Source organism: Ursus maritimus, unplaced genomic scaffold (assembly GCF_017311325.1).
Source record: "Ursus maritimus isolate PB19 unplaced genomic scaffold, ASM1731132v1 scaffold_4, whole genome shotgun sequence".
Lineage (NCBI taxonomy): Eukaryota > Metazoa > Chordata > Mammalia > Carnivora > Ursidae > Ursus > Ursus maritimus.
In genome coordinates, this window is record NW_024426552.1 from 32826830 (window position 1) to 32841703 (window position 14874).

The following is a 14874-nucleotide window of genomic DNA, read 5'->3' on the forward strand; positions in this document are numbered from 1 at the left end:
AGGACAGTATAACACTGCAGAGAAATGACATTTAGTCAGAGGCACCATTAACTTCTACAAAGAAATGCAAAGGAAACATAAAATTATAAATAATTAGTGAGACATGCTTTACCTACTTTAATGGCATTTCAACAGGGCAACAAAAAAGTGAATTATCTGGTGCTCACATGAAAAAACGTGCTGAAATTAGGGGAGGTAGATTTAAATTACATTTATTCACTTACTAGGAATATGCTCTTATGAAAGTTATAAATCTTTCTAGTGCTCATACTGAAGCTGAGGATAAGAATACTTGCCTGATCCATGTCACTAAGATGATGTGAAGATAGGAGGAGTCAATGTAAATAAAAGCATTCACACACTGTGAAGTGTTATGCAGACTTGATTTTCGATACTAATTTGGAAACCATTCCCTAAAATATATCTTCTAACCCAAATGATTTTATCTAATTTCAATGGGCTGAACCAGGTCATGCTAGAGTTCTGCTACCTCTCAAAAACCCATGATTCCATGCTGCTGGGTATTTCCTAATGGTCATTAAATATCACAAAATCAGTCAGTGACTAGGTCACACATGGACATAGGAGGGGTGATTAGGGACCATCTTCACAGGGTTGAAGCTACGATCATGTGTGAGTTCTTCAAGAGGGGAGTGCAAGGAAGGAAGCAGAATAAATAACTGGATTTGGACCTGAGGGGAAAAGATAGAACAGCGTGGGTGCAGATGAGAGGGAACTCACGCTAGTGCTGCAGCATATGGAGCAAGGGGGTGAGGAAGAAAGGTGAGCCAGTAATGCAAGAGTGTGGAAAGGATTTAGCCAGGAGCAGAAGACTTAATTCCAAGACTGTGACAGGACAGAAACAACCTTGTGGTGGTGAACCGGGGACTAGGAAAGGAACAAAGTAGGACCAGAGCATGTACGGAAGGGGATTAGTACCTACTCCGCCCATCCTTTCTTCTCTTCCTTTGATTATCAGATTTGTAAGGCATTTTTAGAGCAATGATGATGCCAGTAACGATGAGCACAGCAGGTAACACTCCCTGAGCTACAGCCTGAGCTGTTGGTAGGCCTTTCATATGCATTAACTCATTTAATTTTGACAGTTACTCTACAAGTCGGTGTTTTAAAGATGAGGAAACTAAGAAACAGTGAGGTTACTTTTATAACACAAGTAAGTGAGAGAGAGAGAACTTGAACCCTTACACAGTCTTTCTCCACCTGAAGAGCCCATGCTTTTAGCCACTATCCTAATAAGAAGAACCAAATTTCTCTACATTTACACATATAAGAACGGGAAACACTTAGAACTAGTCAGCCTTCGGGAGACAAAAACGTTAAGAGTAAGACAACAAACTGAAGAAAATAATGTTTCAGAATCCGAAAAGAATGCTACCATCAGAGAAACTTATTTTTCTTGTTTTCCTTAGCTGGAAAGAAAGGAAGAGTGTTGAAAGGGAAGGTACTAAAGTGAAAATAATGGACTGTCTCTAAATAGAAATGGATGGAGAAAAAATTACAGTAATGTTTATAATTTTACAGACAAAATAATTTTCTGTTTTAATGTTCCTGTAATGAAACACTTATTGTGTGCCAGTAAAAGCTAATATGATTGCATTTCATTAAGTTATACATTAATTAAATAATTTTTCTCAATAACATCTAAAGAATACTTTCCTAATTCAACAATTAATACCATATAGCAACCAAAAAGAATCAATTAATTTCACAAATAAACTTCACAGACATAATAGGAATTAATTAGGTTATTTTTCCACCATTAGGCCAAGAAATATGACATTAATAGAATTAGAAATGATTTTTACACATGGTTATAACTGAAGCCACTGTTTCCAAGAACACAGTGTTCATAGCTCTACTTTTTCCACTTTTCTCTGGAGAAATAAACTCTTCCTTTGGTTGCAGCATCCACACATTCTCGGGAGCCCTTAAATAATTATAGTGAACCAATAATTATATCATGGCTTCATTTTAAGACTCTTCTGGAGTATTCAGGTACTATTTTCACACATAAACGAAACAGTGACTGCTCAGTTTGACCTTGTGAGATTCGGAGTCAGAATAGCTTAACAGAAAATGATGAAAATGAAAATACCTCAGTTATAGAAGATCTAAACAGCTTTTTGGCAGGCAGGAGATACTTACTGAAAAAAATAAAAGGCTAATTTCTACTGAGATACAGAAGGAAACAGTAATTTAACATTCAATATTAGAAATTTATTGTAGACACAGAATGCTCTATTTAAAGACCACGGGCATCGGGTATAAAGATGGATACAATTATATAATTTTTTTAAATAGTAGAGAATGATTTAATCAGTTTTGGACTGATTAAATAAAGGACTATATTATTTATTTATTTATTTTTAAGATTTTATTTATTTATTAGAGAGAGAGAGTAGAGTGAGCGAGAGAGAGCACGAGCGGGGTTGAGGGGCAGAGGGACAGGGAGAAGCAGACTCTCCACTGAGCATGGAGCCCAATGTGGGGCTCAATCCCAGGACCCTGAGATCATGACCCAAGCTGAAGGCAGATGCTTAACTGACTGTGCCACCCAGGTACCCAACAAAGGACTATTTTAAAAGAAAGGTTAGATACGGAATTTTTCAGGCCAACGTTTTCATTGTAGATTTTCTTCTTCCATATTTGCAATACTGTTTGCTAGGAAAGGAAAAGGTTTACTAAATGAGATAATAAGTGTAAAGTGCTCGCCGACTGGAGGGCATCTAATAAGTTTGTAATGGATGGTAAATCTTATTACAAAAGTCTGTTCAGCAAGTATTCTGACAATACATTTTATTGTATTAATTTTGAGTTGTACAAAATCGTGATGCATCTTATTGATAATATTTTATCAATTTTTCCTTTCTACCATTTAATTAAATACCTATTTAAAGGGAAAAACAATAAATTCTAGTAATCTCTGTACTTTGATTATTTAATTTTAAACAACCCCAGGGATTCTCTGGCCATTAGGTAGCTGTATCCTCTATCTATGCACCTCATCCATCCATCTGTTTCTCCACTCATCTACCCAACATTCATCCATCCATCCATCCATCCATCCATCCATCCATCCATCCATCCACTTCTGACTGCCCAGCCTTCCATTCATCATCATCCATCCAAAAGAAATTTAGCTTTATGTGTGAGTACCTAACACATTTTAACTAAAGATCTAATTGCTAATGTGCAGATTAAGACTCTTAGTCTTACACGTACCTCAGAGTCAATTTCCACATACTAGTACCTCTTTTTACAAATTGGTAAAAATAATCAACCTCGGCACAAATGTTTTTTCCCCTTGTCAGTGATACAATTGTTACACAAGTGTCTATTGTTTTTAATGGTTACAATGTTTCTGATTTCTTTTTTCCCATAGAAGGACAAGAAATAGACAGAAATCTTGACTGAGCTATTGTTAGATGAATTTCTGGAACCTAGGAGACTATATACTGAGCTATGAAGGAAAAAAAAACCCAGAAATGCTTTGAATATCTCAGAACACGGACCCAGAAATAGGACTCAGATATTTCAGAAAAAAAAAAAAAAAAGGAAAGGAAAAAACCCCCACCTTAAACTATTTGTGTTTTAAGGGCCTGCTCATTATTCATTACTGCCTATAGTCGTATGAATATATATTAAGCTAATCTAAAACTGTTATAGCAGTTGCAATATTTTAATCATGCGATTTATTTTTCTCATTTTGTGATTCATCTTAAATTCCTGGGTAGAAAAATGATGCTAAATCATAGGCTCTTTACTGCCAATGGAAGTGCGGATACACATCTGTCATTATCATTAAATCACAGGGATTGTTGCACAATGTTTAACAGTAAAAAATGGTCAAAAAGACCTCTAGATAATGTTTACAAGTATTACCGTCATCTTGAAACTAAAGAGGGCTAACCTGGCAATGAAGGCACGTCCTTTTTGAAGCTATAAAAACAAAAGTAGGACCTATATTAAATATGAAATTGTTAGTAGGATCATCTCCATTCACAGAAAGAAGAGATCATTAAATTGTAGCACAGAGCAAAAGCACACATACACACTCACACATACACACGCAAGGAAAAGAAACATGCTTGCATCTGTTCAAAGTGATCGTTGTAGATCTTTTATGAGAAAACCTTGTATTTTTTTAAGTTTTTTTTTTTATTAACTAAAACATATATAACCTGGAAAACTAGAAAGTTGAGATGCTCTATATTTTTTTTTTGGTCGAGAAATTAACCTTTATATATAAATTCTTGATAGAATGTGGCATTTAGCTCAACCTAAATTAAGCCCTTTGTTTTTATTTGTTGCATTAAGCACAGATTCTAATAAACACAGAGTGTTACATAACCATGCTTCAAAGGCTTCTGTAAACTAAGCAACTCACAGCAACATCTCTGCCTTCAGCAATCATACTCCAGTGAATCATCCAAGTGACCTTATTTGCTCATTAGAAACTCTGTGTACAGGTTGCAAATGTCAGAGTCTGAATTTACATTTTAAAAAGTACATCTTGCGGCAGTTTAATGAAAATATTTCAAAGATCTCAGGTCAAATTCAACTATTTACTCATCTGTTCCCTTAGCTTTAAATATTTTTGGCTGGGATTCACATATTTTTCACAAGCCATCCTTTATGATCACTCTCCTCTTAACATTTCGGTATTGTAACAGTTTGAAACGCCATTTGGAAAGGGGGCTGCTATTACACTATTATTTCCACCCCCATCTCAGCATGGTGACAAATAATTTAAAAACATTTGATTTTAGTGTTGTTTACGCTCTCAGAACAGTGTGAATCCATAAATACCAAGACACACACCTTACGAATGAGGCGTGAAGGCAGTTAGTTGAAGAGAGAGAAGCTGCCTGTGCCATGAATTTGTGTATTTGACATACGGGATGTACAGGTTTATTTTTTTATGCTACCTACTGCCCCAGAACTACACGTAAGTTATTTTGAGCATAACAGAAATAAGTCATCATCGGCCATGCCACCATTGCTACCACCACCAACCACACATAGGCAGCCATGAACAGAAAATGGCAGCCCAGTGGCTTTGCAGAACGCTGCTCAGCCTTTACACCTGTGTGCTGGAGGGAAGTTAGGGAGTGACTTAAAGGCCTGGGTTTACTGACCTGTCCCATGAGACTAACACAACCTACCTCACAGGGCTGCTGGGATTATGGAACTAGATACTTATTAAAAATGGCCAGCAAACAGAAGGTCCTCAGAAAGAGGTCCCCAACACCCACTTTCCTTGACATCACTCAAAATAGGGTATCATCATTTATGTTCTTCAAAATAGATAAGAAAGAATGGTTTGTCCTTGGGGGCTTAGCAGTTTTCCTTTTGATTCAATGCTGATTTGATATTGTTCTAAGTGAAGTAATGTAATGGAAGAAAGACAGTAATGATTCTGATAATATGAAGGGCATTATGTTTTTTTCTTTCTCTACAGCTAAACAATGTGAAATGATAGGCAAATATAACACATTAAGAAAGTGTGTTTTATTTTCCTAGGTATGAAATGTATGATCTGCCTACTTGTCTCGTATGTTTAGATCTGAGCTCTGCATCACCCACAGTGCTATTTACAAATTAAAGAATGTTGGTGGTTATTACGCTGAAGATTAGCAGCTAAAAAGACCAATGTGAGACAGTATATAAGCAAAGGGTTTCTGCTGTGTGTGTGTGTGTTTAATTTTCTAGAATATGGCTATAGATTCTTGTTGCAGAAACAATATTATGTCTTTTAGCAGTCACTATTAAGGCCACATTCCCAAACCTTAGTGATGCAAATCAGACTTCTCTTTTAGCTTTCCAAAATGTATCATCTTATTTTGAAGTGATAGTTACTCTAAACACTGGAGTGTTTCTTCTACTTTGCCTGTCATGATCCCCAAAATAGTTCACCTTACAACAGTTTCTTGGGAAGACAGTCACCACCTATTCTCCACAGATTTGAGTGAAAGTTGACGTTCTGCTATTTGATACACAGGATATACAGGTTCAAAAACTACTCAAGAATTCAGACATGTTACCTGTTCACAGGTTTATATTTCATAGTGACAGAAGAAGTTCAAGTGACTTCTTTAGAAACTTTAAATTTGTTCTGCCACCAAACCTGCTCTCCAGGGAATTAAAAATTTGATGAATTTCTTAACTTGATTAATATATCCAATCTTGCCACTGTGCATTCTTCACAGAAAAATCTGTATTCAATTCACTGGCTCAGTAGTTGGAAATACCAATGGCACAGAACACTTTGGCAAAGGCAGAAAATACAGCATAGAAATCCTGATTTTTTGTACTTTCCCTCTCTGAAATGATTCTATAATGCTGAGCCACAGTGTCATGTAAAGGTATAAGAATAAAGTCAGAAAGATGAAAGACCCAAAAGAAATGAGACTTGTAAAATGTTAGGGATAATAAAAAGAGCCCTTAAAGCTAAGCTTGGAAAAATAAGAGCCAAAAGAAAGCATAGATCTATCTGCTGCTTATGGAAGATGATATAGTCATAATAGTAACAGAGAACTGTTGTCTTCCCCATTAACAGGCTAGAGGCAAAAAACAATACATATATTTTTTCATGTTCCATATTAAATTTGGGATTTTAGGTTAAAGTTATTAGCTGAATAGGTCACTTGGGTACCTCAGTCAGTTAAGCATCTGCCTTTGGCTCAGGTCATGATCCCTGGGTTCTGGGATCAAGCCCCACGTCAGGGCTTCTCCCTCTGCCTGCCGCTCCCCCTGTTTCTGCTCTCTCTCTGTCTCTCTGATAAATAAATACATAAAATCTTAAAAAAAAAAAAGAATAAGGGAGCTATGTGAATCATACTACTACACATCAAGAAAAACCAAAGACTTTTATTTGGTTGCAAACACAATATGAGTGAAAAATGTGATGGTTGCCAGAAAAGCTAGTTTCCCTTTGACTATATTAATAAAGAGAGTAGTGTCAAGATAAAGGGAGGTAATCGGGTACTGTACGTCATACCTGCTGGCCTCTATATGGAATATTGTGCTGTTAGTTCTGGAGACATGATGTAAGAGGGATGTGCACCATGCCGAGTGCATTTTGAAGAGGGAGACGCGATGGTAAGAGGTCTGGAAAGTATCATGAGAATCTGTTGAAGAAACCAGAGGCATCTGGTCTGGAAGAGGGAAGACCAGGGAGTGGGAAGTACTGTGAGGAGCATGTTAAATGCCCTTGTGACTTGAGTGGCGGCTTGTAGAACAGACTTGGGGCCAGAGTACAGAATTAATGCATTTATTTTCATACATTTAAGGCAATATCTAAAAAAAAAAAAAAAACCAACAAATGTGAATTGCTTACCTTGTGAAATAGTGAGATTTCTAGGACTGGAATGTGCTCTACTGATGGTTAGCTACGATGTGTGGAGGAACTTATATATGGTATTTCTGCACTGATCTGGGTCTCTGGAGTATAGAACATCACAAAATCCAAAAGGTTTTAAGATCAGTATAGGAGTTAAAGCTGGTATTACGAACCTGTAGCTAATTAGGTGTGGTTTAAGGTATGCTGGAGATCCTCCCCTATTCCCCTCCCCTCAAAAAACAAAAAAACAAAAATAAAAAAAACACACTTTGTTATAAAACAATTATTACATTAGGTAACAAGTCCATGAGGTCTTGCATATTTCTTGAGTTTTCAAAGAGATCATTATTAAAATGCAAATGTCCTCAGAGGAAGCAGTAACATACGGGAGTTAGTTACAGCTTGCTGACAGAAAGACAAAATGAGAAAGATGGCAAGAGTAAATAAGGTCTAAGTGGGCACAAATCTGTAGAAAACAAAATCCCTGTAGGAAAAGAACCAAAAATATTTTCTTCGAGGTTTTCCTAGAGATTCAATAGATGATCAAGGCTCAGGTTTTACTTATATGAAGATATGGCCCAATTTTCCCAGGTGTCTACATCATTAGAGCTTTCAATGAGTAGTTTCTGAAAGGGGTCACTAACGTAAAGCATTCAATGTTTAATATAGAGAATTTCTGTATAAAAGATGCCTACAGACATCTAGATAAATCACTAAATTTCAGAAGACTCAATTTGTGTCAAGGTTTTATCAAAACCAAACTAGAGGGGCACCTGGCTGGCTCAGTCAGTAAGAGCATCTGACTCTTGATCTCAGGGTCATGAGTTCAAGCCTTGTGTTTAGTGTAGAGATCACTTTAGAGAAACAAAACAAAACACAAAAAAACCAAACTAGACTTTCATGTACAGCTTAATATTATATCATTAAATAAAATTAACTTTTGGGTAGATTCTACACCTCATAAAATATGCTATTATTTATGTTTTCACTTAATAATATTTGTTAAAGTTACATAGATTACATAGTTACACATGAGATCAATGTAGCTTGAATCAAGATTTTTCTTTGAAACATTACCATTGAAATTCTATGTATTTACATTTATCAAAATCCTAAATTAAACATATTTTCTTTATATATATATGTGTGTGTGTGTTTAATATATATATATATATTCTTTTTAAGTAAGTTTTATACCCAACATGGGGCTTGAACTCACAACCTCGAGATCAAGAGTCACATGCTCTACCAAGTGAGCCAGCCAGGTACCCCTAAACTTATATTTTCTATTCCCCTAACTGGTTATTTCTCCTTGCTTTCTTGCTTTGGTATCCTAAGTCATATCACCACTATCATTCTTCCCCTTGTTCAAAATGAAACCTTATATTTTCTCTTCTCCATCTAAGTCCAAACAACTGCTGAGTTCTTTCACTCTACGAAGATGCTCATATACCTCTTTCTATCCTATTGTCATTTCTTTGGCTTATGTACTAATTATCTTCTACATGTACTGTAATTTCTCATAATTAATTTCTGTACTTCCCGTCTCTTTCCTCAAGAAAGCCTTCCTATACACTGGGTCCATGAGAATTTTCCTAAAGCATACATTCTTATCAGGTAGATCCCTAACTCAGAAACCTTCAATGACTCAATACAGAACTATGGAAAAAAGTCTAAACTAATTAATATAGCATTGAAATCTTCTATTGCGCAATCTCAGTCTATCTTTTCAGCTTTATCTCTTATTCCTTTTTAGGGTCATCATTCTCCAATTAATACATTGTGCCATTCATTAGCTAAGAATGTTCTATGCTCTCCAACAGCTGAGATGGCCCTCCTCAATTTTGTCTAGTATGATTTTATCCATTTCTCAAGGTCCAGGCTTATAGGTCTTTTCCTTAAATCAATCACTCCATCAATCAATTTCTCTCTGTCTTTATTTTTTTCTTTTACTTCTCTCCTGTTCTCCCATGGAACTTTCCTGTCCCCTTCCCATTTATTGCACTATGTCTTACATCCTAGTTTGCTTTTATACATCTCTTCTCTCCTACTGGCTTAGAGTCAAGGACAGTGCTTAACAAAGACTACAGTAGTTCCCAAGTATACTGTAAAAGTATTTTGGTTTGATTATCAAAAATTATAATTTTGATTGCATATCGATTATATTACATTTTCAGGTAAATGGGGAGTGAGTCTAGGGGCATTACCTCAGCAGTTCGGAACTGAGAGGGGTCATGTATGAGTTACTAAACATCTAGCATTTATTTGCATTTCTTTATAAAACTGGTGGGTACATTTGCTTCCTGGAACAGTGCAACTCTTTGGTGCAGGCAATCCCATCACACTGATGGAGCATTTTTTTTTTTTTTAAAGATTTTATTTATTTATTTGACAGAGCGAGAGAGCACAAGTAGGGGGAACAGTAGAGGGAGAGGGAGAAGCAGGCTCCCTGCTGAGAAGGGAGCCCAATACGGGGCTCGATCCCAGGACCCTGGGATCATGACCTGAGCCAAAGGCAGGCACTTAACCATCTGAGCCACCCAGGCACCCCCTGATGGAACATTCTGTGTGTCAACTGGGGCACACTGGGGCTATTAGTTATAGGTACAGCCATCTCTCCTAATTGCTCTGATGGCACGTGGAACTGTGATCTCTCACCACACTCACTGAGTAGCACAGGGTAGGGGTAGGTGCCGCAGGCTGCTTAACTAGACAGCACTGGCCCTTTCTTCTTTACTGTTGGAGAAACAGTCTGTCTGGGAAACTGCTTCCCCAAGGAAGGAGTCTACTTCCTGAGTCCACTTTCCACTTCTTGGAAACTCCAGGGTAATTCCCTTGATTCAGCCAATCATGGCAATACGCTTCTCCTTCCTAGACATTTCCTTGGGGATGTGTGACTGAATTCTGGTCAGAAGATGATGAAAGATGAAAGAAAGAAGATGAAAGAAAATTTGCTCAAGTGACTTCATTCTTAAAAAGAGAAAAAAGGTCTCTTTGCCTCTTGCTGCGTCTGAAGGTTACCTCTGCAACCATGGCTGTTGTCTTGCAGCGATGGCAGGTGCCATCCTTTGGGTGTTGGTGGCACCCCAAGAGTTGAAAGCAGAAAGACAGAATGAACCAGGGAACTTGATGATATTGTCACAGTGCTGGGCTCACCCTACCTTTTGAGTGTGTGGCAAAATACACCTTCCTTACTGTTTGAGCCAGTGAATAGGAGGTTTCTTTTACTGTAGCTAGAGATACCCTGACACATCAGCTTTCATGTTGGCATCGGGTACCTTGTTCAGGTGGCAGACGCTGATCGTTGTGAGGGCTTCAGGGGACAAGAAGATCATTGACATGGTCAGCTTAAAAATCTGTGTTGGGTTGTTGCTAGGTCCTGAATCTGGTTTTTTGTTTTTGTTTTTCCCAGATCTGGTAAGTCATAATCTTCTTAAAATACACTGCACTTTTCCTTTTGCAACAATGACCAAACTTACAATTACTAATGTTTTTCTTCTTCACTAGTTTAAAAGGTCCACAAGGGCAGTGACTACATCTGCCAGGAGAATTCCTGTATTTCTAGCACCCAGCACAGGGCTGGCTCACTGGTATTCAACACGTAGGTGCTCAACAAATACACGGATGAGTAAATGAATACACAGAATTTCAAAAACATTCTCCCTGTCATTTCCTTGGCTCACACTCCTGTGCCCTGACTCCTTACCAGTTCAGGCCTTCAGAAATGAGCCATGTCCAGCATTTGAGGAGAGAGGAAAGAAAAGGGAAGGAAGCTATCTCTATAGCTCTTGCCTGCTTTCTCCGTGGAGAAAGGGAAAAGAGACAATTCTTTTTTTTTTTTTTTAAGATTTTATTTATTTATTCGATAGAGAGAAAGAACACAGCAGGGGGAGTGGGAGAGGAAGAAGCAGGCTCATAGCAGAAGAGCCTGATGTGGGGCTCGATCCCATAACGCCGGGATCACGCCCTGAGCTGAAGGCAGACGCTCAACCACTGTGCCACCCAGGCGCCCCGGAAAAGAGACAATTCTTAAAGGCGACTTACAAAATCTTTTCATAAAGAAAAACTACGATCGTCTCCTGAATTGCATATTGGATCAAAATGTCATTAAAAAAAAAATGTTCAGAATCATTTTAGAACCAGAATGAAGCTGAGGATTGATTCAGTATAACCAAACAGAGCAAAGATTTACCACCAATCAACTATTTCAAGTCCCTCATTTTTCAAAAGAGTAACTGAGAGCTACTGTCACCAATATCTGCATTTGTCTTTCTTATTCTCTATGATGTAATAAATAATGGAATGCAGACAGTTACATTCACCAGCAACAAAAAGGATATTTTCCCGGCAGAGTCGTTCCAACTCGGTAATCAGTGTAGCTCTTACTTGGATGAAAGTTGAAAATAAAAAGAAGACCTGCTCTCTCAAAAGCGATGATCTTATTGGCTTCATGCTTTTCACTCACATGGGCCTGCAAGAATTAACACATATATTACATTATTACATGATAGATGCTGCTATAAGAAAATTATTAAAAATTGTTTTTGCCTTTATTAATAGACTTCTTAGTTATTGAGCCAACAAATGAAAACATATTATATATATATTTTTTAAAGATTTTATTTATTTATTTGACAGAGATAGAGACAGCCAGTGAGAGAGGGAACACAAGCAGGGGGAGTGGGAGAGGAAGAAGCAGGCTCATAGCGGAAGAGCCTGATGTGGGACTCGATCCCATAACGCCGGGATCACACCCTGAGCCGAAGGCAGACGCTTAACCGCTGTGCCACGCAGGCGCCCCAACATATTATATTTTTTGAACATGTTGCAATTTTGACATATCAAACTCTACACTAACAGAAGTCTCAAAAATGGCTTAAAGAGGATAAAAATCTCAGTAGTCATTGACAACTTCAAATAAAGCATAGAGGATTAGCACTGTGGCTTAGGTTTTAAGAACACAGTACCTATGTTACGTATAAAAGTGTGTGTGTGTGTGTGTGTGTGTGTGTGTGTGTACTGGACGTTTACAAGTGAATTTTCTTTAAGACTTTTAGTCCCCAGATTAATGAAGTAAGGTACATAAAATTACGTTTTAAAATAAAATGTAACGTTGTTACTGTATTGAGATTTCTGAAGTTGTAGTTATCTTAAAAACTTTACATTATTGCACACCTTTGTCAGATTCAATGGCAACCTAATGTTCTTTACAATATATCTTTTTTCCTAATAAAAGAGAAGGTCTGAAAAGAAATTATATCTACAAAGTCTCCCATATACACCATGTTTTAGGGTAGGCAGTGAGAGGTCTTTGCTTTTTCAACACCAGCCTCTTGCAGCTCCAGTTTTGAAAGGACTTATTTCCATGCATATCAGCAGCACCACTCTTAGTAATTTAGCAACGTGAACTAAGGCTCTAGAGTAAACAGCGTGCCTTCTGGTATTCAACAATGTCCTGTTGAAAAGGAGCATCATTTTGCTCTCTCTTCTGGAAATTGCATTACTAATAAACATGATTAGGGCATTCGTGTCATGTAGCCAATCTTGGTGAATATATAAGTACCTTTGTTTAACCATTAAAAAAAAAAATCATAGACACCAAAGTACAAATACATCAACAGTAATTTCAAATAGCTCCAGTAAAAAGTAAATGGATTATAAGTAACACATACTATATGCTAATTTTTGCAAGGGAAAAAAGCCTGTATAAAATTTGCACCTGTTAATTACATTTTCTAAAACTTATTGAAAACTGAGACTTTAATTCCAGAGGAGAGTCAGGCTCATGAAAAATACAAAACAGCATGCAGGTGTAATGGCATCTATTGAGATGACAAGTTAGAGACCAGTAAAGGAAAGAGGGGAAAAATAGGAATAAAGAAATCTACATGTTGTCAAAGTAGTCTCTTTATGACAGCAAAATTATTTATATAAAGAAAAACAGTCAAAACAATTAAGATGTTTCCACAGCAATTTCCAAAATGGACTCCATGCCGAGCTTTTGTCATTTATTTTAACCAATAGAAATAAAAATTACTAAATTTAACCAACAACAAACTAAACAGGAAAGTAAGCAAGGCATTGTGTTTAAGATTTTCATTATCTATTGGAGAGACTTCAGTGACATGTTTTGACAACCTGAAGTATGTTCCAGGGCACTACACACTGAATAATAAAGTGGTGTTTAAAAGATCCGCATACAGATTTAAATCGATTGCCATTCCAAGCATGTACAACATTGGTGACTAAAACATAACATTTAGAATAAAGAGCTTACCTGTGGAGCTGAAAGCCAACCACATCTTTCTTCCAATTTATTCATATCCCTGTCAAAGTTATTTAGGAACTTATAGCGAAGGAGGTCATCGTCAGTTAAATGAAACTGCCTTCTGGCATAATGATAACTCTCATTATTTCCTTTTCTTGGGAAGTCTAACCATTCAGGATGCCCAAATTCATTACCTGTGTTAAAAAACAAATATAAGCCTCACCCAGTAATATTAGCATTTCTTGCTAAGGTGACTCAATAATTATAAGTGTTAAAGTCCTTAAAATCAGTTTAGGTTATAATTTACTATGGCTGTGCCCTGTGAATGATATACAACCTTCGTTCAAAACCAGCACGGTGTAGCACAAAGAGTGGTGACCACATCTGGACTCCGAATTCCAGGGTCTGGTTCTAGCCCAGCCATAGAGCCCTTGTTGCACGCCTCCTTTTCCTCACGCACAAACTGAGAACACTTATCTCTATCATACTTCTGTCATCTCTGAAACAACCTCTAATATCTCTGAGTAATTCCCAAAATCTCTATTTCTGTCATTTCTGTAATCTGTACAATGCTTTACAATTTCCCAAGGCTTTGAATGTACATTATATTTTGATCCTCAGTGGGGCTCTTCATTATATCCATCTCGCAGATGAGAAATCCAAAGCTTTGGACAGTTTTGCCCAAGCTCACACAGATAATCAGTGCAAAAGCAACCATTAAAATTTAGTTGTTCTGATTAAGATCCAAAGATTTTAACGAGGTTCTTTCTACCTCATCCACACATTAGGCAAGTACGTTTTAAACTTCAGGTGCCATAGAAACCCAAGTCATCACTCTTAGTATTCATTTTCCTTATTTCTTTCTCAGATCTACGTGTTACCATTAGATGTGTATCTTTAATTTCAACGTGTCCACATGCATGTGCATGCATGTGTGTTTAGCTAGGACACTTGATTTGGAACTATTTAAATATTATTTGTCATTGTAATGATGAGAACCAAAAACTCAATACACTGGAAAAATGAAATAAAATAGTAACACATTAATATTTTTCATTCTCAAAATTAAATTTAGATATTGGTTGTCTAATAGATGGGCTCTTACTGTTTCCCCCAAGGTGGATTTCTACTTTACAGCTTGTTTTTTTTCCCTCCTTAAAAATTAAATTCTGTTTTCCAAAATTTGCTTTCATTCGCCACTTTGGTGCTGCAATTTTCTAAGCCATGAACGTCTCCTTTGTCT

The 14874-nt window shown here is 37.0% G+C and overlaps 1 protein-coding gene across 1 annotated transcript in view; it reads right to left on the reverse strand.

Moving 5' to 3' along the window:
- GBE1 (1,4-alpha-glucan branching enzyme 1) overlaps positions 1 to 14874 on the reverse strand; it is a 260274-nt gene that overhangs the window by 17942 nt on the left and 227458 nt on the right. The window contains exons 13-14 of the mRNA XM_040621100.1: positions 13641 to 13825; positions 11704 to 11834 (exon numbers count right to left, since the gene is read on the reverse strand). Coding sequence (XP_040477034.1) covers positions 11704 to 11834; positions 13641 to 13825 — 316 coding nt within the window. The remainder of the gene's footprint in view (positions 1 to 11703; positions 11835 to 13640; positions 13826 to 14874) is intronic.